Here is a 25,074-nt window from a genome sequence, read left to right as displayed (position 1 = left end):
CGTGGACCTGGTCCCTGTCTTCACGTGAGGGGCTTTTTGTCCCTTTTTCTGTGAGACATACGTTGGCCTCCTTGCACTCGATCAAGGGGCCATTGGCACTGGTCGACCGTAGGGGCCCCCTCTTGCCCATAACGGACAACCCATTGTTTCCCCCAGGGTTGACTTCCAATGGAGGATTTTTGGGGGCCTCCCTTTCGGCCCCACTTAGGTTTATTGATGTGCTGACGACGACCTCATTGAAGACCTTGGAGACCATCTTGGAGGAACGTCCTTCCTCTAGGTGGGGTCCTTTTGCATACAGTTACAACATTTTTACTTGTCCTTGTCTGCAGACCACTCCTTGCACCGTACCCTCACTCCATTCAAAAACCTCTGTCTGGCCTCCTCGGGTCCTCGTCACTCTCTCTATCTCCATCATATATGGTCTTTTGATTTCCTCCAGGTCGGAGTCCCTTCCGGCCTTCTGCCGCGCGTGGGAGGCCGAACTGGGCTCCACCTTTACTACTGAGCAGTGGACTAAATGCTTCTTTCTCTCTTATAAGGCTGTTATTGCCACCAAAGCTCAGGAGACTAGTTATAAAATTCTTTCTAGGTGGTATAGGGTCCCTGAGACCCTTCACAGATGGTACCCCTTGGTATCTAATCAGTGTTGGAGATGTGATATGGTGGTGGGCTCGATGACGCATGTTTGGTGGAACTGCTCTAAGTTGGTTCCCTTTTGGCTCACTGTCCTACAGACCATATTTGAGGTCACAGGGGTGAGGATTCCCTCTACTCCTGAATCCGTTTTGCTTTACATGTTCCCCATGGCCCAATCCACTTACAAAAAGTCGCTAACATCACCTGCTTCAGGCCACTAAAACGGTTATCCCCAGGCATTGGAAGGACCCGACCCCTCCCTCCTTAGAAGAATGGGTGGCTGAAGTTTCCCGTATACACCGAATGGAGGAACTTTTGGCGGTCCTCCCCGCGGAGGTGGACCGGTTTGGTGCCACTTGGCTCCCGTGATCCCAATTCTGCTCATCTCCCCGATTTCGGACCCTTTGTTGCCCGGTTTTGGCCGATTAACTGCTAATATCCCCCCCACGGGAAGGGTGATGTGGTGGGAGGCTCGTTGGGTCCTGCACCGGGACATTCTTTCGTTTTTCATCTTCTTTCTCTCTCTCTCTCTCTCCCCCAAGAGCTCTGCTGCTTCCTTCCCCTTTATCTTTTTTTGTCTCTACTTGTGTTTCCTCTTATTTTGTCTTTGTGACTTATGGGCGTGGACCTACTGCATTCATATATAATGCTTCTCTCTTGTTGCATATTTCACTCTCTTATTCCTCTCCCCCCCCCCCCCAACATTCTATTAGCTGACCTACTTGGCTTGGTTATATAGGGGTAGGGTAATGAAGCGGTTCTCCACCCTGTGCCATCTTATATTGCTATTTGATTGTTATATATATATTTTTTTTGTTATTTGATGGTATTGTTACCTTGCTTACCAAATTGTATTTTGTGCTCACTGTTAACAGATATTATGTCTAGGCCTCCCGAGGCCGTTTTGTCTACTGTATCCTCTTATGTCTTACCCATGTACTATTTACTGTGTTTAATAAACTCCTTTTGAACTGACAAAAAAAAAAAAAAAAAGTAAAAACAATATAAAATAAATAAGTGTAAAAAAAAAGTGTAAAGACAATAAATGTAAAAAAAAAAGGAAAAAGTGTAAAAAAAATTAAAAAAGTCTAAATAAATTAAAATACATTAAATAAATATAATCAAAAATAAAAATGAATAATGTGTAGGATCACACGGTGCACATCCGCAGCATATTACATGCTGCGGATGCCCGTCAGCAGTCACGATAATGAGCTCCCTGCTGCGGCTATGTAGCTTTGTGTGTCCACTCATAGCGGCGGATTTCCCGCCGGCAGTCATGAACGGACACACTGAGCTACCCAGCTGCAGCAGTGATCTCGCCCCTTGTGACTGCTGCCGGGGGGCATCCGCAGTGTGAAATAAGCCGCGGATGCGCTCTGTGTGACCCTACACTGTGTCCCGTTCATACTGCATTTCCGCAGTGTTAGAGGTATCCGTCAGCATCACTCTTATACTGTAGCAGCTCCATTCATTTCTGAATGAGACTGCTACAGTATACATTGGAATCCCTTTTTTTGACGTGACAACGGACACCTGTACTGCAGAAACGCAGAATGAATGGGGACTATTCATATAATGATGCCCTGAAAGCCAAAGGGGGCTCCTCTCCTTCTTGGTCCTACCAGGCGGTCAAGCAACCAGATATAGCCTAAGTAGGGGTACTGCCCAGCCCGGGACGAACAGGGTGATAAAATATGGGGCGTATTTCCTCCATTTCAAAGCGACTTACCAAAATGATGTTCCACAAATAAAGAATTTGTGGGGAAAAAAGCTAATTTCTATTTTTTCCACTGACTTTGAAATAATTCTAGCCACACAATAAGGGCTCAACGTACTCACTTTTGCCCTAGGTGAATACTTTAGGGGGCATAGTTTCAAAAATGGGGTCACTTCTGGGGGTGCGGTATTGTTCTGACAGCTAGAATGCTTTGCAAGTTGAAGTGCAGCCCATAATTTGTATAATGATATCCTGAAAGCCAAATGGGTCTCCTCTCCTTTTGGGTCCCACCATGTGGCCATGCAACCAAACATGGTCTAAGCGGGGGTATTACCGAACACGGGGCAAACAGTGTAATAAAATATGGGGCGCATTTTCTACTTTTCAGATGCAATGTACAAAAAATATGTCCCACAAATTATGCAATTGTGAAAAAAAAAGAAAATTTAAATTTTTCCACTGATTTTGTATCCATTCCAGCCACACAAAAAGGACTCAAAGTACTCCCTTTTGGGCTAGATGAATACTTTAGGGGGTGTAGTTTCCAAAATGGGGTCACTTATGGGGGTTCTGTATGGTTCCGGCAGCTAAAACATTTGCAGGCATGAAGTGCAGCCTATAATCCATTCGGCCTAAAATGATGCCCTGAAAGCCAAATGGCGCTCCTCTCCTTCTGGGTCCTACCATGCAGCCAAGGAACCAAATATGGCCTAAGTGGGGATATTTCCAAACACGGGACGAGCAGCTTAATAAAATATAGGGTGCATTTCTTGCAATATCAGAAGTGATGTACAAAAAATATGTCCCACAAATGATGCATTTGTGAAAAAATGCTAATTTCGAATTTGTAACACTAACTTTGTAATAATTCCTGCCAAAAAACTATGGTGTTAAAATACTCACTGTACCCCCTAACGAATACCTTGAGGGGTCTAGTTTTTAAAATTGGGTCATTTGGGGGTATTCCTATGTTCTACCACCTTCAAATTTCTGCAAACCTTGCATAGCACATAAAAAAAGATGTACTTTTCACATTTACAAAATTTCAAGTTAAATTGTTAGGCTTCTAATTAATTTAAAATGTGAATTAAAAACTAAAAAAAAATGCTGTCAAAATAAAGTAGACATCTGAAAGTATAAGTTTCATAAACTATTTGGTCAGTAAGTATAAATATATGCAACATATTAGTGTTAAAATGGCAAAAAATCATAATTTTTCTTAAAATTTCATGATTTTTTGCATAGTAAACGTAAGCCAACATTATTTGTAGTTTTTTTTTTTACAATGTACATGAAGGACAACTTGTGACAAAAAAAACAATGTCAGAATTATCGTGATTGGCAAAACGTTACCAGAGTTATTCTCTAATAAAGACAGACATCCCCGATTTGAAAAAACAGGCCTGGTCTTTCAGGAGCGTACAGGTTTACTTGTGTTGGTCCTTAAGGGGTTAACTTTCTGGCACCATCTGATTAAAAAAAAAAAAAAAAAATTTGTTTTCCACCGGAGTACTCCTCTAATTTCACCAAGTTTTAAGAACTAAGGGTCATTTGTTGTTATTTGGATCACACTAATACTGTACCATAGCTTTATGAATAGCATGGTCTTCGTTATTTGGTAACCATTGTGACAAGGATTGTAGTAGACACTTGTGTAAATGTTTATTAAAAGGTAATAAAAAGGTCCCAAACAACACATATTAAGAAACACTATTATACAAAGGAAAAATTGCAATGCAGCCGACATGGTAAAAATAAGGCACAGTGGCATTCACAACAATAGCAAGCAAAACAAAAATGATGAATGGAGCCAATTTATAGTATAAAAAAAGTACAGACATTGTGGTGGGAACATTCAGTGTGTTTAATCTTCAGGATAAAATAAAAAGCTTGAGGTATTTGAGAACACTTCACTGGCTCCTGAGAAAAAGCTTCATACGTTTTCAGCACTTGACTGTGACAAAGAAAACAAAATTCACATTTTTCACATTGTATCCGACCTATTACACACATTACGGTGATCCCTCTCATATGATGCAGTACAAAAGTGATAGGCCATGAAATTTTTAGCATCTTGAAAACTGGAAGAATTAATTATTTAAGCCATTTTAACACACGGTATATCACTGTGCCCTTTAAATCAATAACAGTACAGGAAGTATGTATTAAAAAGAAACTGTGCGTCCCTTGTAGGACTCTTTGTAGAACGATTATGACCTGAAACAAAAAATGATCAAATGGCTGATCCTTATACTTGGCAGGATAAACATACAGTGCCCAATGTCAGTAGATAGATGTATTGAATGTAATAAAACTTTTGCATTGGCATTCACATTTAAAGGGGGTTATCCATCTTGGATAACCTACCGTATTTATCGGCGTATAACACGCACTTTTTAGGCTAAAATTTTTAGCCTAAAGTCTGTGTGCGTGTTATACGCCGATACACCCTCAGGAAAGGCAGGGGGAGAGGCCGTCGCTGCCCGCTTCTCTCCCCCTGCCTTTCCTGGGGTCTAGAGCACTGCTGTCGGCCCTTTTCACCCCCTGGTTATCGGCGCCGCTGCCCGTTCTGTCCCCCTGACTATCGGTGCCCCGCTGCCTCCCCCCATCCCCTGTGGCATAATTACCTGAGTCGGGTCCGCGCTGCTCCAGGCCTCCGTCGTGCGTCCCCGGCGTCGTTGCTAAGCGCTGAACGACGCAGCGCATGACGTCAGAGCGCCGCGCCGTGCATAGCAACGACGCCGGGGACGCACGACGGAGGCCTGGAGCAGCGCGGACCCGACTCAGGTAATTATGCCACCGGGGATGGGGGGAGGCAACGGGGCAGCGGCGCCGGCAATGGGTGCCGCTGCCCCTTCTCTCCCCCTGGCTGTCGGCGCCGCTTCTCTCCCCCTGGCTATCGGCGCCGGCACCGATAGTCAGGGGGACAGAACGGGCAGCGGCGCCGATAACCAGGGGGTGAGAAGGGCCGACAGCAGCGCTCTAGACCCCAGGAAAGGCAGGGGGAGAGAAGCGGGCAGCGACGGCCTCTCTCCCCCTGCCTTTCCTGGGGGTGTATCGGGGGGTATACACGCGCACACACGCACCCTCATTTTATCATGGATATTTGGGTAAAAAACTTTTTTTACCCAAATATCCTTGGTAAAATGAGGGTGCGTGTTATAGGCCGGTGCGTGGTATACCCCGATAAATACGGTACTTCATATTAAGGGTACCTCACAGGAAAGCTGACCAATTCCCATGCCGCCCCCCCCCCCTCCAGGCTTAACTATTTAACTACTTAACTCAGAGCAGCTGTAGCCTAAAATTAAAAAAATTAGAATTTTCTTTCTATCTTATTAAAGGGGTACTCCGCACCCCTAGACATCTTATCCCCTATCCAAAGGATAGAGGATAAGATGTCAGATCGCCAGGGTCCCGCTGTTGGGGACCCACGGGATCTGGTCTGCAGCACCCACCTGTATGGCTTGCACCTCACACCGGCAACGCTGGAGGCTTTGGATCCCGACCACAATGGCGGACAAGCGTGACGTCACGACTCCGCCCCGTGTGACTTCACGCCCCGCCCCTCAATGCAAGTCTATGGGAGGGGGCGTGATGGACCTCCCATAGACTTGCATTGAGGGGGCGGGGCGTGACATCACACGGGGCGGAGTCGTGACATCACGCTCGTCCGCCATTATGGTCGGGATCCGAAGCCTCCAGCGTTGCCCGTGTGAGGTGCAAGCCGTACAGGTGGGTGCTGCAGACGAGATCCCGGGGGGTCCCCAGCAGCGGGACTCCAGCGATCTGACATCTTATCCCCTATCCTTTGGATAGGGGATAAGATGTCTAGGGGTACGGAGTACCCCTTTAAAGAAAATCTGTCAGTTTTGCATTATGCTTAAGGCGGTGCTGAGCTGAAGCACACATACCTTCTCGATCCATCACTCTTCCCTGGCTTGAACGATTAATGCACATGGCTTGTCGACCACACAGTGTTTCCTAACCAGGGTGCCTTCAGCTGTTACAAAATTACAACTTCCAGCATGCCCGGACAGCCTATAGTTTTGCTATAGCTGGAAGCAATCTGGTTGGGAGACATTGGTCTAACAGCACCAAGTGCAATGTCAATCAGTCAAGGCAGGGAGGGGGCATGCATGCAGCAGATCAGCATTGCCTCCTTGACCCTTAATTGCTTTAAGCAAAAAAATTGAGCTGACAGCTGACACCCTTTCTTAAGAAGCAACATATAACAATCGCGGCAATTTTTGTTGAATACAGCCACATAAAGGTGATGGGAATTTTCAGCCTGAACCTGTGAATTTTTTCCCCACAATATATTGTCAGTTGAATTGTAATATTAAACAGGGAAAAATCGATATTTGAAAAAAAAAATAAAATAAAAAATAAAACAGAAAATGTATTACAGTATAGTAACAAGGATGAGGTATATAAGTAGAGATACTGGAATGTACGTATATAACTGGTATAACAGCAATCCCACTGTATATATATATACACACACGGGAAGGCTAAATTGTATGGCAGTAAAAATCACAGGATAGTGCAACCTCAAAAGGCTGCTCGATGTTAGAATTCTTGCAATTGTTTCTTGTCCCTCAACTCCTTTTTTAGGGCAACTATAAAAGTAGTTATAGCATATGTCCAACTGCAATACAATCAGATTTTTACCCTTACCGCTTAGAAAATCAAAGGGTTTGCACAAGAAGTGCAGTAAACTGTGATTTTAAACAGTGCGACCAAAAGTCGGAATGAAACCCTCGTCTTTTATATATCGTCTGCAGAACTCATGGGAAAAGCCATTAAGAAGTTCCATCTGCCAGAGGGCTGATTTAAGCATCTACAGCTTTGGTGCCATTTCTTCTACCTAAGGGCTCATTCACACAGCCGCTGGACTTCAGCTTCTATTTGGTGCTGAATGGACCCCAAACAGAATGAACGGACACTTCGGAATGGACACCACCCTGTCCAGACTGATCCAATTGACTTTTTCGACTAAACTTCAGTCCTTTAAACGGGTTAAGAAATGGAGCGCCCTTCAGCGGAGCCCGGCAGCAGTGTGACCTTAGCCTTACCCTGGCCATCATGTTGAGTCTGTCTTTAAAACTGGATAGAAATACTATGTAAATAGGCAGCTGCAATGCACATTAAACTGTGAGAATGGATACACATCAGGTTTGAGGTATCTGTTGGGGGAATACGTTTTTGCAACAAAGCAGAAGTACAGAAGCATATGATCCAGCAGATTCATTGGTTTTAAAGGTTCTGTCAGCTCTAGATATTGTTGTGGGGTCAAGGAGGCTGTGCTGAGCTGTAGGATGCATGCCTCCTCCCTCCCCCACCCCTCTTTGCCCTAACTGAATGATGTGCAGTGATCAGGGATGGAAGACTAGCCCTGTACATTTATCAATCAAGACAGGGTAGGATGGGGGAGGGAGGAGTGCATCCTTGAGCTATGAGCATTGTCTCGAGCTAACAGATTTTCTTTAATGAAGCTTGTATATACCAAATTTGCATATGTTTCTCAGCAATGAGTCCCAGAAACATGTGTGCAACAGCTATATGGCTAAAGCATGATGTGAACCTGCTCTAAAATGATCCCTTTACATTTTTAGCTATAAGGCTCATATAGCTAAAGGTAATAGTGGACTATTGCTATTTTTTCTTATAAAGACTGCCTGTCTGTTCAGGAAAAGAAAGGATTTGATGCTGAAAATGTTCCAGTTGTATAATACAATCGCTAAAGAAACTAAAAGGATAAAAATAAATAAAGATGGTAAACAGGTAATTTTACTACATACAGAAACGCTAAATGATCCTGGGGATAGTGGTTTCTCGCCATCAGTAAAATGCCTCGAGCTCGCAGAGAACTCACTACGTGATTGTGACACCTCTCGCACATTAGCGCTGAAACAATGCACTGAAGAGCAGCGAGTGGTATTGACATGCTTGTCATTTCTGTGGATGTAGAGCAGCGTTTCCCAACCAGGGTGCCTCCAGCTGTTGCAAAACTACAACTCCCAGCATGCCCGGACAGCCTTTGGCTGTCCGGGCATGCTGGAAGTTGTAGTTTTGCAACAGCTGGAGGCACCCTGGTTGGGAAACACTGATGTAGAGTAACGTGCGCAGGACATTTTCACAGCTATGCATTTCCAATGGGTCAGGCTCACATTGCAAGGCTACAATTACTAATCAGTGTAGAATTATTCCTGAGATTAACAGAATGAGCTGTAACATACAAAGCATTCTAAATCCGAGTGGTCATATAGTCAACCAACAAAATCACAAAAAACACAAGTCTCCTCTTGAAAACAGAAGAAAAAATTAATAAAAAAACATTTTTCCGGCGTCAAGAACTAAAACTGCATAAATTCATAAAAACTCAACAATTCCATTCGATCTAAAAAATTTAAAAAAGTACCGAACAATCAAAAGGGTTAAAAACAAACAATTATCATTACAATCGCTCAATGAAATCAAGTGGACGGCATTGAAAAAAAAGCTGTGTATATCTAGAGGTCTGATGGATACTGTGGAATCCACATCCACAAGTATCGGGAAGAGTACAACGGCCTCGTAGACAGAGACCCCAAATATAAGAAAACGCATAAAATGTCAGCCTCATGCTGTGCTACACAACACATGCACTGCAAACAAAAGGCCCCAAAATGAAATAGATCTGCTCTTTGGTGAAACCTAGGTTTCTTTAGTTGGAAGCATAGGCTGGACTTCACAGTAGCCGACGAGGTGAGTAGTTTGATGGGTTGGAATATATTGCTGGTGATGCAGACGTAGAACCTAAAAAAGGCAAATAAGATGTACGATTTATTATATTTTCTGTTACTGTTTGGACCTAAATACCCCCCCCTAATGAGTGTAAATAGGAGGGACAGTTTATTGTTATTTTGCTGCAGTAAACAGATCATAAAGTAGAACAGTGGTCTTGAAATTGTGGACCTTCATATGTTGCAAAACTACAACCACTAGCTATGCGAGCTTATTCTTTATCCATAGTGTATCTCTTTAGGACAGTGGTCACCAAACTGTGGACCACCAGATATTGCAAAACTACAAATCCTATCATGCCCGGATAGCCTATGGCTGTCTGGGCATTCTGGGAGTTGTAGTTTTGCAGCATCTAGAGGTGCAGTTTGTAGACCACTGAACAGACTTATTACTACTTAAAGGGGTATTCCCGGGTATTCTTATATCAACTGCCTCCAGAAAGTTAAACAGATTTGTAAATTACTTCTATTAAAAAATCTTAATCCTTTCAATAATTATCAGCTGCTGAAGTTGAGTTGTTGTTTTCTGTCTGGAAACAGTGCTCTCTGCTGACCTCTCTGCTTGTCTCATGAACTGCACAGAGTAGAAGACGTTTGCTATGGGGATTTTCTTCTAAACTGGGCGGTTCCCGAGACACGTGTGATCAGAGTGCACTTAGACAGAAAACAACAACTCAACTTCAGCAGCTAATAAATACTGAAAGGATTAAGATTTTTTTCATAGAAGTAATTTACAAATCTGTAACTTTCTGGAGCCAGTTGATATATGTAAAAAAAAAAAGTTTTTTTCTGGAATACCCCTTTAAGTTTAAATTCCAATAACAATCACCTGCCTAACCTTGGGCATAGTAGAATGTTAGTGCATGTCGGTACACCTACCAGGGCAACTATAGTTGCACACGGACAAGTCAGAAGGACAGAAGAGTGCACAAAGGGGCTTGGAATACACCTAGAGCACCAAAGCACTTTATTTGCATATTTGGATTTTAGGTCATAACTCTCAAACAGGGCCATGTAGGAAGAAAAGGTAAACAGCGTCACTCGCACTATTACCATGTACCAGCCGGCTGGTGTGGGTGACACTGTTGACAGATTCTCTTTAATAGAACCCCCGCACCATAGTCTCCAGGCACTATACAGTTGCCTCAGCTGTTCTGCTCAGTGTACACAAGCAGTGGCAAAGCAGAATAGTGCTGAGTTACCACTGCAGATTTTCTGCCTGCAAATCCAAACAGAAAATCCACAGCATTTTCACACTGTGTGGCTATATGCTTATCTGGCCCCTATTCAGATGTTCTATGTAATTAAAACCAATATAAAAACCAAAAGGGCAGGTAAAGGGTAGAGATACACAACTCCAACTTGTAGAAGAGAAATCTCCATTGGCAACATACTCTTAAACCAACTGCAATCTATAAAACTACATGGGTAGAGAGTAACCATAGATTCTCTCTAAGGGTGCATTCACACTGAGTAATTCAAGAGGAATTTACTCAAGTAATTCCTCTTGAATTCTCAGCTTACAAATAATTAACATTATCTGCTTTGCCATTTACTTCAATGTATTTTACTATGCACTGTTCACACTGTGTAAATACCGCTAGCGGAATTCCGTTCCACTAGAAGAAAGAACATGTTCATTCTTCTTGCGGAATACGCGAGCAGAAGTCCATTGAAGTCAATGGTAAAAAAAATTCTGCTTGAAATTGCTCAGAAATTCCGCACAAAAAAATAAAAAAATAAAAAAAAGGGAAATTCCAATTGGTGGTTGTAGTCCAGCAAAAAAAAAAAAAAAAAAAAAGGTTTCCCCCTATATTACGCGCAAAATAAAAACATCAATTCCACGGCGGAATTTTTACACAAGGATTCCACTCCTATTCTTCAGTGTGAACGCACCCGAAAACACGAAATTTAACTATGACCATGGGATATATTTTATGTTGTTTTTCCAGTTCGGTTTGTATAAAAGAGAAACTCGGAAGATCGATATGTTTTCCTCTTATTTGACATCTTTATATCTGATGTGATGCTTGTTTATTGCTTTAAATTGTGATACCATTGTAACCAACATTGCATTTTCACTTTGTTCTACATGTACTTCCGTGAATAAACTTTCTACATGGGTAAATTCCACCAACTTTCTGCGGAAGAATCGAAAATGTGATTCAGTGTCAGTTTTAAAACAAGCACTGAATTACATAGTCAGCTGCAGATTTTCTGTGTGGAATAGGTGCACAAGATCCATAGCAAATCTAGTGTGAACATGCCCAAGGTGTAGTTTGTCCATAATAAATGTCCCAAGTTGTGACCACGCGATATGATCACATGACCAGGTAGATCACTGTGAGAGACCACAGCATATTGAAAGGTTTATATCTATGACTAACTTTTTTTGCAATTATAAGGGCCGGGTCACACACAGCGCATACGCAGAGTATTTGGCTCCACAAGAAATCTGCTGGGTAGTGTGAAACAAGCTAGAGCAGACATACAGGGCTTTTCCTGACACAGCCATGTGTGTGTGCAGCGAGGTTTAGATGTGGACCGATCGCCTCCGAACCTCACTGCACACACAGGGCTGTGGCGGGGAAAGCCCTGTATGTAAGCTTCTAGCACATATGCCGTGTATTTCCAGCTACCCCGCAGATTTCCTGCAGCGCCAAATATACTGCTTATGCGCTGTGTGTGACCCTAACTAGAGATGAGCGAACTTACAGTAAATTCGATTCGTCACAAACTTCTCGGCTCGGCAGTTGATGACTTTTCCTGCGTAAATTAGTTCAGCCTTCAGGTGCTCCGGTGGGCTGGAAAAGGTGGATACATTCCTAGGAAAGAGTCTCCTAGGACTGTATCCACCTTTTCCAGCCCACCGGAGCACCGGAAAGCTGAACTAATTTATGCAGGAAAAGTCATCAACTGCCGAGCCGAGAAGTTCTTGACGAATCGAATTTACTGTAAGTTCGCTCATCTCTAACCCTAACCTTTGGCTGCGTTTCCACTACAGTATTTTATTTTTTTTAGCAAAAGTCAAAAATGGATCCATGACCAAAAGAAATGGGAACTATAAAGGAAGGACTTCTACTTCTCTGTGAATACATTTCTGGCTTAGAAACTGCAGTGGAAACCTTCCAAATAAAAAACCTTGCCAAGTGAATACACAGCCTTGCAGACTACCACATCCTAGCACTGGTTACTGTAATAAACTATGAAGTGCGCTGTACTTTTTTAATACTTACTGCCTTGTAGCGCGGAAACGGGATGAGAGCAAGATAAACGCTGGGTGGTTAACGGGCTTCGTTGAGAGCTGAAAAAGAAAAAACATTAAATATAGAAAAAACTCATTAGGGGAGATTTATCAAAACCTGTCCAGAGGAAAAGTTGCTGAGTTGCCCATAGCAACCAATCAGATCGCTTCTTTCAGTCTTCAGAGGCCTTTTCAAAAATGAAAGAAGAGATCTGATTGGTTGCTATGGGCAACTCAGCAACTTTTCCTCTGGACAGGTTTTGATAAATCTCCCCCATTAGATATATATGATTTAAGAATATTCAGTGTTTACCTATAATCGCAATGGCAGCCCCAGCTAGGAGAGCGAACAAAGTAAAGAAGAAAATGGGATAAGAGTCCATGAAGGTCTTGTAGAAGCCATGCTCCCCAGTGTAAGGCCCTGCAGGACAGGAACAGCAACAGTACACATGAGCAATGACAAATGTTTGTTACTTAAAACGATCACCATAGATCAGTGTTTCCCAACCAGGATGCCTCCAGCTGTTGCACAACTACAACTTCCAGCATGCCCGGACAGCCGTTGGCTGTCCGGGCATGCTGGGAGTTGTAGTTTTGCAAAAGCTGGAGGCACCCTGGTTGGGAAATCAGGGCTGTGGAGTCGGTAGATAAATGTTCCGACTCCGCAATTTTTTGTACTTCCGACTCAGACTCCCCAACTCCTCTGTATTAATATGCAAATGTATTAAAGTTTAAAGGGGGTATTCCAGGCAAAAACTTTTTTTTATATATCAACTGGCTCCGGAAAGTTAAACAGATTTGTAAATTACTTCTATTAAAAAATCTTAATCCTTCCAATAGTTATTAGCTTCTGAAGATTTCTGTCTAACTGCTCAATGATGATGTCACGTCCCGGGAGCTGTGCATGATGGGAGAATATCCCCATAGGAACTGCACAGCTCCCGGGACTTGACATCATCATTGAGCAGTTAGACAGAAAACTTCAGAAGCTAATAACTATTGGAAGGATTAAGATTTTTTAATAGAAGTAATTTACAAATCTGTTTAACTTTCCGGAGCCAGTTGATATATAAAAAAAAAAAGTTTTGGCCTGGAATACCCCTTTAAGCTAACAATCTGAGTTTACAAGTTTTTATAGCCTTAGCTGAATGACAGCAGTTTTTCCAATGGTTTACACCTCCATTCCCTTCACTTATACAAGTGTCTCTAGTCCTGCAGAAACATATTTACTTAACCCCTTATCAGTGAGAGGCTAGGTTACCCATAGGTTCCCTGTAACAGCAGAACACAACACTATGGAAAGTATAAGTATTGCCGCTCCTATTTGTGCGTTGTGTGCCATATAGTAAAGCACATGAAAAGCATGCTTCTTCACGGTCACTTAACGTGCTCGTTTTGCGGTTACGTGAGGCACTGTATGCATTGGTCTTTATTCTTACAGTAGAGAAGTCATAAATTATAACTGTGTGAATTGGGACATTTAAACTTGCTTTTTTTTCATTCCAAACTAAATTTAGTAGGAGCCGGTGCATTGTTTGCCAACTCAGACTCCAGGTACCAAAAATTTCGTCCGACTCCGAGACTCCACAGCACTATGGGAAACCCGGCCATAGATAAATCCATATGAGTGAGTCTGCAATGAAGAAACGTACTTGCGTTCTCGCCTTCTTTTAGATAAAATGTACAACTTTCTCCATTCCTCCCCTTTTCCCTATTCCTTCTGCTCTTTTCTTCTTCTTGTTGTCTGATTTCTTTTGTTTTGCCTTTGGCATGTTATTTTATGATAGACCACCTGGTGGGGGCGCCCTGCACTACCTGCTGGATTTCACCATAACTTATTCCCAGCTTGTTTTGTTGACTTTGCTCTGCGTAGGGATGGTTTTTGTAGTAGGTTTATGCTTAAGATTCGAAAATTAAGAATTCTATAAAAAAAAAAAAAAAAAAAAATATAATAATAATTTAAACTTTGTAAAAGCACCAAGTTTCCTCACAGATTGAAATGGACACTAATGGACCTCAAAACAAGTAAAGGGAATATGTCCTCAGAAAATGACCCATTGTTTAAATAGAGTTTATATGTAATATTTTTAAAGAATTTTAGGTGATGTTTTTCAAATTCATTTTACCATCCATATCTTAAAACAATCCTAATCTCTTGGAGTTTTTATTCTGATCACTAAGCTAAAAGGGGTACTCCGCACCCCTAGACATCTTATCCCCTATCCAAAGGATAGTGGATAAGATGTCAGATCGCCGGGGTCCCGCTGCTGGGGACCCCTGAGATCTCGGCTGCAGCGCCCACCTGTACGGCTTCCACCTCACACCGGCAACGCTGGAGGCTTCCGATCTCGACCAAAATGGCGGACGAGTGTGACGTCACGCCACGCCCCCTCAATGCAAGTCTACGGGAGGGGGCGTGACGGACCTCCCATATAATTGCGTATGTCCATGCGGCTTGCTGCAAATATAATTAAAAGGGGTACTCCACTAAAAAAAAAAAATTCAAAAAGAAAAGAAATTCCTGTGCAGCATACAGCAGCTGATAATTACTGGAAGGATTAAGATAAAAAAAAAAAAAAAAAAAAAAAAATGAAATCTGGCACCACTTGATAAAAAATAAATAAATAAAAAGTTTTCCAGAGAAGTACCCATTTAAATGCTGTTAGAAAAGCAGTAAGCAAAAAGTAAGATGGCTGCTCACATTAAAAATAAATACAAATCAGAAAATTGAAAGATTAGAAAAAGAAGAACATGTAACAATAGAACTAGTAAACATTTTAGGCGATACATGCACTTTAACTTAATCCTCAAATCAAGTGTTAACAGAACCTTAAACAGCTCTACACTGTGAGGTGACCTATACGACAGCCGTCACATCAGATTTCAGACTTTGAGTGACGAAAACATTTTCAGTGCCAAAGATCTATCCTGGAACATTCAGCGAGTCTATAGTTATTTACCACTTGGCACAGAAATGATAGAGCCTACACACATACACACCATTAATGGGGCCTGTCTCTGCAATCAGTTTGATGGGAACATCAATGGTCTGGTCTGACAAGTAACTCGAAACAGAAAGTGATGTGGATAATGATCCCTGGTGTAAAGCCTGCATGTTCGCAATGCCAACTTCATATGTCACAAAGCTGGGTACTCCAGAGGACTTTTCTTTTCGATAGACAGTCACCACCGGGGATCCAGTCTTCACCTGTGGAACAGATTGGAGAAGCTTAGAGATACTAACACAACCCTGAATGCCTAGTAATAATCTACAATCCATTTTACATACAAAAACCTTTTTCTTTTACAATATACTATAAAAAGGGGACAAACAGTTGGTTAAAATTTTTTATACTAAATATTTTGCAACAAATGAAAAGGAGAATCAGCGAAAATTAAAGGGGTATTCCAGGCAAAAACTTTTTTTTATATATCAACTGGCTCCGGAAAGTTAAACAGATTTGTAAATTACTTATATTAAAAAATCTTAATCCTTCCAATAGTTATTACTTTCTGAAGTCGAGTTGCTGTTTTCTGTCTAACTGCTTTCTGATGACTCACGTCCCGGGAGCTGTCCAGCTCCTATGGGGATATTTTCCCATCATGCAAGGGATATTCTCCCATCATGCACAGCTCCCGGGACGTGACATCATCATTGGGCAGTTAGACAGAAAACTTCAGAAGCTAATAACTATTGGAAGGATTAAGATTTTTTAATAGAAGTAATTTACAAATCTGTTTAACTTTCCGGAGCCAGTTGATAAATATAAAAAAAGTTTTTGCCTGGAATACCCCTTTCACTTATCCATTATTCACAGAATAAGGGATAAGTAGCTGATTGCAGGGGTCCGACAGCTGGGACCCCCAGCGATGAATGGGGTTGGACCCGGCACTCAGTGAGGAGCGGGTGCCGTGTGCATGGCACTCTGGCATCACCGGCGCTCTCATACATGAATGATGTGCATGCCATCTACCAGTAGAAGAGACACGCTCCTCACAGAGAGCCGGGTCCTGTCCCGAGATCACCTGTGGTCCGACCGCTGGACCCCCTGTGGTCAGCTACTTCTCCCCTATCCTGTGGCTAGGGGAGAAGTTAACTTTTCCTTAAAAGGGAAAAAAATTCCTGCCTGTTGATTTTATTTTACTAAAGTTGTTACACAACCCCTTTTTTTTTTTTACATGCCGTAAAGCAGCCCTGACCCATCCAATGTAATAATGCATTTGCTTTGCAGCAGCTGCTGCAAAACAGATGCATGCCTAACTTTCTTTTAAAAGCCAGTTCAACAAGGGTCTGGCATTATATAATCTTGGTGACCAGTGATTATAGCCAAATGTCTCTGAAACTGGAAGAATAGAAATGAACTGATAACCACTCGAGTTTCAATATAAAAGGGGCTCATCTTAAGGAGACAACCTCCTTAATTTACTGTCACACATGGCACTGGCCGAAAAAGTATTTAAAGGCAATAGGTTAGCTCTGCCTCATGCTCAGAGCTTAAAAGGGGTACTCTGGTGGAAAATAATTTTTTGCAAATCAACTGGTGCCAGAAAGTTAATCAGATTTGTAAATTCAGTACTTAGCTGCTGTATGCTCCACATAAAGTTGTATAGTTCTTTTCAGTCTGACCACAGTGCTCTCTGCTGACACCTCTGTCCATGTCAGGAACTGTCCAGAGCAGGAAAGGTTTGCTCTGCGGATTTGCTCCTACTCTGGACAGTTCCTGACACAGACAGAGGTATCAACAGAGAGCACTGTGGTCAGACAGAAAAAAGGGGTACTCCGCTGCAAAACAATTCATTTTAAATCAACTGGTGCCAGAAAGTTATACAGATTTGTGATTTACTTCTATAAAAAAAAATCATAATCCTTCCAGTACTAAAAATTTCTTTTCTGTCTGACCACAGTGCTCTCTGATGACACCCCTGTCCATGTCAGGAACTGTCCGGAGCTGAAGCAAATCCCCAAAGCAAACCTATCCACTTCCAGACAGTACCTGACATGGACAGAGGTGTCAGCAGAGAGCACTGGAAGGATTAAGATTTTTTATTAATAGAAGTGATTTACAAATCTGTTTAACTTTCTGGCACCAGTTGATATAAAATAAATTGCTGCAGCTCAGCACAACCTCTATGAGATTAAATAGTAATTTCCTGGATAGGAGATATTTATATTCTTTGGACAATCCCCTTTGGCTGTTGAGATATGCTGGGAAATGTAGCTTTGCAACATCTGGAGGGTCACAGTTTGGAGACCAAAGAATAAATGAATGAATGAATAAGGAGGTACACACCATACTATGTCCCTATTCATGGGATTGGCAGGGGTCCAGCAGTTGGATCTCCACATTAAATGAGATAACTTTTAATCTTGGGATAACACCCTGAGTTGCAACATGACGTCCAGGCCCAGTGTGTCATACTGCCACTCAGCCAATCACTGGCTGAGGTGTGACATCCTTGAGTGGCAGTATGACCCACTGGGCCCAGAGTGACATCAAGCAGGACACCAGAGGCACCGTGGGAGCGCTGGAGGAAAATACATATTTTTTTTTCCCTTTCCCCTATACTGTAGCTTGAGCATTGTTCTTTTAAAATGAAATAGAAAACAATAAATAGAAAACATTCCTGCCTTATAACCCTTTCAAAACTGATCTAAAACTTTTCAACAATGTTTACCCTCAGAGAAAGTATAAAGACAAAAAAAATCTGTGCATTTAACTTTGGTTAGCAAACTGCCTCAGAAGTAACTCAGAAATAATGCAATAATATTGCCTTATAAAATGAAGTGAAACTTCTCTTACTATCCTGGAGGGGGCACGGATGAGACGTGGGAAGTAAAAAGGGTCCCCGACAGGTTTGTATTATTGGGCAAAGATAAACCAACAGATGCCAGCTTTATTAGAATGTGTGATGACACAGAGCAATGAATAATACAGGAAGACTCACCTCCAGATTGTTCAGAACTTCAACAGCTCCAAATATCTTGATGTCAGCTGTGGTATAATGATTACTTAGAACTATTTCCTTCTGACTGGTATAAAACCCAAGATAAACAGACACGAGCGCTCCGATCTGTTCTCTGTAGACATGACTGCCGAGTACGGATGCTGTTACAGTGAGAGATGTGTCCCCCATGCTGAGATGTTTTAGCTGGCTCTCTGAAAGCTGCTGTCTTGAGAGGGAACAGGTGTAGTGACCTAGATATAGAACAGATAATGGTAAGAAGACTGCTTGTTCAGGAAATGGTTATGACACAAAAGAATTTGCAGTTTGTCTCAGGATAAAGTGACAGACTTCAGCAATAACATGTACAATTGTGTTAACTGTGTAAAACTGTATAAAAGCGAAATAAATTAGGATACGGCAAAAGAACTAATGTCTCTTTCACATTGCCGTCATGCTCCTCTATGTGGAGCTCTGACTGTAATTCCGGCAATTTTAGCAGAGAAAGAAAGTGCATACACTATTTTTTTTTTCTTCGGTAGTCTACCTGATCTCCAACAGACCCCATTCAAGTCAAAGGGACCAGTCTGGAACTGGGGGAGTCAGTTGTGCTCAGATCAGTTTTTCAAAGGCTCCAAATAGACACAAATAAGGGGTCGATATGCTTTGCGTTATAAATTACACCAACTCACCAGAGTATACAAATCCGCTTTTTGTCCCCACTCAAAAAAAAATGTAAAACATAACTTAATTTTGGAAATATGAGCCAAAAAGAAAGGGGAGGGGGTTATAAAACCCAGCACTATAACACTTACAAATCTTTATGCATGTATGGTCGCTGTATAAACGTACAATGTATATAAAAGTGAAGCCCTAAATACACCTGCAGTGTGTGTCAGAGACGGACAGTGTATTGTGCCGAAATTAAAACCACAAAACCACACTACAATGTCCCTTCTTGTCCATTTTAGGGGCCACTCTGCGCAAAAAAAATATAAAAAAAATAAAATAAAAGAAGAAATCCGAACAGACACTTAACGGGACAGAGCACATCGGCAATGTGAACTTAGCCTAAGCTGCATTAAAATATTGTATGGCTAGCTGAGTACCCGGCGTTGCCCGGTTTTTCGTATTTAAAGGGGTATTCCAGGAAAAAACTTTTTTTTATATATCAACTGGTTCCAGAACGTTAAACAGATTTGTAAATTACTTCTATTAAAAAATCTTAATCCTTTCAGTACTTATGCTCTCTGATGATCAGTGCTCTCTGATGACACGTGTCTCGGGAAACTCCCAGTTTAGAAGCAAATTCCCATAGCAAACCTCTTCTAAACTGGGCGTTTCCCGAGACACGTGTCATCAGAGAGCACTTAGACAGAAAAGAACAACCTTAACTTCAGAAGCTCATAAGCACTGAAAGGATTAAGATTTTTTAATAGAAGTAATTTACAAATCTGTTTAACTTTCTGGAGCCAGTTGATATATTTAAAAAAAGTGTTTTCCTGGATAACTCCTTTAATCCTTGTGGGGGAGGAAAAGGATGTGCCATCTTACTTGTTTTATCCCATTTATTTTGGAATAAATCTTTTTACTCTGGAGAAGCGCCATCACTGGGATCATTTGCGTCCTCCTTATACGGTTTAAAAAAAAAAAATACATGACATGTGGTCTTACACCTAGGGGAGTTTCAATCAAGCCCAATAGACAGGGTCACATTTCTGTATCTGTATTACAGCCGCAAGTCTTGGCCCGACTATGGGTCTTATAACTCAACCTGACAGCATCATAGATCCCCATGGTAATGTTCGTTTGGGTCATTAGACCTGTGACCACAACTCACTTGCCTGAAAAAGCGTCTTACACCTAGGGGAGTTTCAATCAAGCCCAATAGACAGGGTCACATTTCTGTATCTGTATTACAGCCGCAAGTCTTGGCCCGACTATGGGTCTTATAACTCAACCTGACAGCATCATAGATCCCCATGGTAATGTTCGTTTGGGTCATTAGACCTGTGACCACAACTCACTTGCCTGAAAAAGCGTCCTAAATATGTTAAAGGGGTACTCCGGTGGAAAACTTTTTTTTTTTTTTTAAATGAACTGATGCCAGAAAGTTAAACAGATTTGTAAATGAGCAATACATAGAACAACTGATAGTGTCCAGGCACTGCTGTAGATGGATGCAGCCGAAAACACAGATAAGGAGCAAGACTGCTATAATGAGGACACCTGCTGCTATGTAGTAGGGAGAAGTGTGGTGCAGCTTCAGCCCAACAGAACAAGGGCTTATGAATCAGACATGCATCAATGATAGTGAAGAAGATAAGGAATGAATCGCACTCACCACTAGGATATCCCAAAGAAACCGATCCTTTATTGCACGGATGGTAATAGCAGCATGTTACAGAAGACAAATCTTCATGGCAGCTGCTCTCGAGACGCAGGGGTACACAGGTGGATGGCAACTAGTTTTGCGTCAGCCGATGCTTCTTCCGGCCAGGTGTACACAGTGCAATAAAGGATCGGTTTCTTTGGGATATCCTAGTGGTGAGTGCGATTCATTCCTTATCTTCTTCACTATCACAGATTTGTAAATGAAAATAATAGTGAGAAGGGAAAGGAGAGGGCACACAAAGAGGTTACTTCACCTTAATTATGGTGCAGCAAGCAAAGTATCGGCAACCTAAATAGTCGTCTCCTGCGGGGTGCACATACGAGAAGTGAAGTATCAAATCTAATACAAGGAAGAAAACATATGCGCACTCACCGCTCAGCGGAGACAATTCGGTGTAGGGGTCCGGTTAACGGGTAGCTGGATCACGGCATCAGCGCAGGTGTAACCTGCGCTGATGCTGTGATCCAGCTACCCGTTAACCAGACCCCTACACCGAATTGTCTCCGCTGAGCGGTGAGTGCACGTATGTTTTCTTCCTTGTATTAGATTTGTAAATGACTTCTATTAAAAAATCTTTACCCTTCCAGTACTTTATTAGCAGCTGTATTCTACAGAGGAAATTCTTTTCTTTTTGAATTTCTTTTTTGTCTTGTCCACAGTGCTCTCTGCTGACACTTCTGTCTTTGTCAGGAACTGTCTGGTTTGCTATGGGGATTTTCTCCTGCTCTAGACAGTTCCTGATATGGGCATCAGGTGTCAGCAGAGAGCACTGTGGACAAGACAAAAAAGAAATTCAAAAAGAAAATAATTTCCACTGTAGCATACAGCTGCTAAAAAGTACTGGAAGGGTAAAGTTTTTTTTTTTTAATAGAAGTAATTTACAAGTCTGTTTAACTTTCTGGCACTAGTTGATTTAAAAAAAGAAAAACATTTCCGGAGTACCCCTCTAAGTCTAAACCAATGAGCCCACAATATTATGTCTACTGTTGACTAGACACATGATGGACTTTTTTATTTAATAATGGGTGCTGACAGAATTTAAAAGTGGTGAAGAACTTGAAGTGTCTTTCTAAAATTACCCGGCAGCTGCTCTACACCCTGCATGCACTGAGTGACATGTCTTCCTATCTGTACATAGGGAAAGACAAGTCACTCAGTGCTTGCAGGGCAGAGAGCAGGTACTGGCCCCAATGACTACTTACCTTGGTCCTGGCAGCATTTTTAAACTAGGATTTCTCTGAAAAATCATTGTAAATCCTAGCATGCCGGGATTACGTTGCTTGCACCAGTTTTATGTTGCCCATAATTTAGGCAACATCAAACTGGTGACAGCTTCTGTGAGCTATACAACTAAGCCACCACTGGTACCCCTAGGCTCAGCCACTTGTTACCAGCTGAAGATTAGTGTCAAGGACTGGTGCTGATGAAAAAGGCTGAAACCAATGCCATACCAAATAAAACAGCAAGTCTATTAAATTACAAAACCAACGTACCTGTTTCTACATCAAATCCTGTTTTAACAGAAAATAATTCAGGAGGTGGAACATCAGGACTGTGATCTTTAAAGTGCAGATGGCAATGGATAAGACTTTCTGGGTGAAGCTCTTGAATTGCTTCTATCTGGCCAGAAGAACATTCCCCTGAAAGTTATAAAAATATTAATAGACACCAGTGTTAAAGGGGTATTCCAGGAATTTTCTCTATTTGACTATGCTACAGGGGCTGTAAAGTTAGTGTAGATCATAATATAGTGTCTGTACCTGTGTGTGACGGTTTTCTCACAATTCTTCTGTGATTTTCACCTCACTATTTATTTTTACCAGCATACAAAATTACTGTTGTCTCAGATTTTTCCCAGCTTGCAATGCGGCCGAGACCTGACTCCCTAGTCAGCTGATGACAGGGAGCCTGTCTGTTTCAGTAGGTGGAGGGATCAATCTGCAACTAATGCAACAGCTGTAGGCACCCTGATTGAAAACCACAGGTCTGCAGCTCATTTATGTTTCAATGGGTGGGGTGGCTGATGTGTGAGAGGGAGGAAAATGGCATTGTGGGATTTGTAGTCAAAAAACATAAGTCAAACAGGAAATACAAGTTCACAAAAAAGGTAGCCACAGTGTTATGGTAATCTCATGACATAGCCATATAGCCCCAAGACAAGCGCAGATCCTTCCTAAGCATGTCATCACTGTCTGCAGGTACGTACTAAAATCACATTATGGTGGAGAATCCCTTTAACCTAAGCCAGTGTTTCCCAACCAGGGTGCCTCCAGCTGTTGCAAAACTACAACTCCCAGCATGCCCGGAGAGCCTTTGGCTGTCCGGGCATGCTGGGTGTTCTAGTTTTGCAACTGCTGGAGGCACCCTGGTTGGGATACATTGACCTAAACCCATTATCGAAACAGAGAAAACAAATCACTTGTTGCTGTGCGGCTCTCGACAACCTTATTAAAAATGTGTTAAACTGACGTCTTTAGGAATTTTCTGCACAAACCCAATGGGTAATACCGAAAAAGATTTTAGCTAGTAAAACCAGCTTTGGTTGCTTTAGAGCTGAAGCTGCTATTGTATTTTTTAAAAAGCCTCCAGTACAGGAAGTCAGAACAATTATGGATGTCATTTTATACTCTGCTAACGGAATGTAAGTGCTTTCTTTGGATATACTGTAGTGGCATGTCAGACATTGAAATCCTTTGTGTATATGATGCTGAAGAAAAGAATGTGTATTCGGTTTTCTAAAAAAAAAAAAAAAAAAAAAAAGACATCCGGTGAATGGTTATCATTGCCACTTCAGACGCCCTATTAACAATCAAAAATTTTTTTTTTTAAAGTCCCCCAATTTGCTCCTTTTCTGGCCAAGACGTAAAAGCAATAAAAAGGATCTTGCAAGATAAACCAAGCTGGAATAGACACATCAGCTTGAAGAAAAGGTCCTTCACATTCTGTTCTTTCACTGCTGTGGCATTCTCCATTCATATACTGTCGCTGAGTAAACAAGCTGGAATGAGAACAACCAATTTTATGACCCACTGAAAAAAGGTACCAGCGGGGGAGTTCAGTCATCTGTCTGTATCTGTTCTGGACCTGCAGATAGTAATAGCACTTACAACGAGAAAAGTCTTTAAAAGAGGTACTCCGCTGGAAAACTTTTGTTTAACCAGCTGATGCCAGAAAGTTAAACAGATTTGTATATTACTTCTATTTAAAAATCTTAATCCTTCCAGTACCCATCAGCTGCTGTATGCTCCACAGGAAGTTCTTTTCTTTTTGAATTTCCTTTCTGCCTGACCACAGTGCTCTCTGCTGACACCTCTGTCCATTTTATGAACTGTCCAGAGTAGGAACAAATCCCCATAGCAAACCTATCCTGCTCCTGACAGTTCCTGACATGGACAGAGGTGTCAGCAGAGAGCACTGTGGTCAGAAAGAAAAGAAGTTCAAAAAGAAAAAAAGAGCTTCCTATGGAGCATACAGTGGCTGATAAGTACTGGAAAGATTAAGATTATTTAATAGAAGTAATTTACAAATCTGTTTAACTCTCTGGCACCAGTTGATTTAAAAAATAAAAAAAATATAAAAAGTTTTCCATTGGAGTACCCCTTTAACCCCTTCATGACCCAGTAAATTTTGATTTCTGGCTCACATTTTTTCCTCCTTACATTCTAAGACCGATAACTTTTTTTATTTTTCGACTGACAAAGTTGCATTAGGGCCTATTTTCTGCGTGACGAGTTGGACTTTCCACTGGTATATATTTTTTTTTTTAAATCATACAATGTATTACAAAGCCAGGAAAAAATTATATGCAGGGCAAAATTGAAAAAAAATTATGGGATTGCACAATTTTGTAGGTCAATAATTTTTTAGAGTTAAAAATACGGTAAATCTGACATTCCGTCTTTATTCTAGGAGTCAGTATGATTCCAATGATACCAAACTTGAATAAAAAAAAATTAGACCTTGAAAAAAAAAAAAAAAAAAACTATAACTTTTATTTTTCCACCTACGGATGTGTGTTAGGGTTTGTTTTTGTGCCACGAGCTGTAGTTTTTAATGGTACCACTTATGTGTAGTTCTGGCTTTTTGATCACTTTGGTACAGTGTTTTATTTTTATAAAAATGAGAAAAGGGGGTGATTAGAATTTTTATTAGGGGAGGGATTATTTTATTTTATTTTTTTTAAACATTTTTAAAAACTTTTTAATTTTGTTACACTTTTTGGCCCCCCTTAGGGGCCTATCATAAGCCATCATCAGCTATTGCATTTTATTGATCTATAAAATCTGTGCTCGATTGCTAAGGGCTGCCCACCCGACCCATGATGTACATGTATGCCATGTGTCAG

General features: G+C 41.6%; 1 protein-coding gene across 1 annotated transcript in view; it reads right to left on the bottom strand.

Moving 5' to 3' along the window:
* Positions 1–8,442: 8,442 nt before the first annotated feature.
* The window catches only part of LOC130275783 (nuclear pore membrane glycoprotein 210-like), a 134,070-nt gene continuing 117,438 nt past the window's right edge, over positions 8,443–25,074 (bottom strand). The window contains exons 35-40 of the mRNA XM_056524188.1: positions 22,223–22,369; positions 18,338–18,588; positions 15,392–15,599; positions 12,705–12,812; positions 12,384–12,451; positions 8,443–9,160 (exon numbers count right to left, since the gene is read on the bottom strand). Coding sequence (XP_056380163.1) covers positions 12,432–12,451; positions 12,705–12,812; positions 15,392–15,599; positions 18,338–18,588; positions 22,223–22,369 — 734 coding nt within the window. The 3' untranslated portion in view covers positions 8,443–9,160; positions 12,384–12,431. The remainder of the gene's footprint in view (positions 9,161–12,383; positions 12,452–12,704; positions 12,813–15,391; positions 15,600–18,337; positions 18,589–22,222; positions 22,370–25,074) is intronic.

Source organism: Hyla sarda, chromosome 6 (assembly GCF_029499605.1).
Source record: "Hyla sarda isolate aHylSar1 chromosome 6, aHylSar1.hap1, whole genome shotgun sequence".
NCBI lineage: Eukaryota > Metazoa > Chordata > Amphibia > Anura > Hylidae > Hyla > Hyla sarda.
The sequence above is the reverse complement of the archived record's forward strand: the minus strand, read 5'-3'. Positions and strand labels throughout refer to the sequence as shown.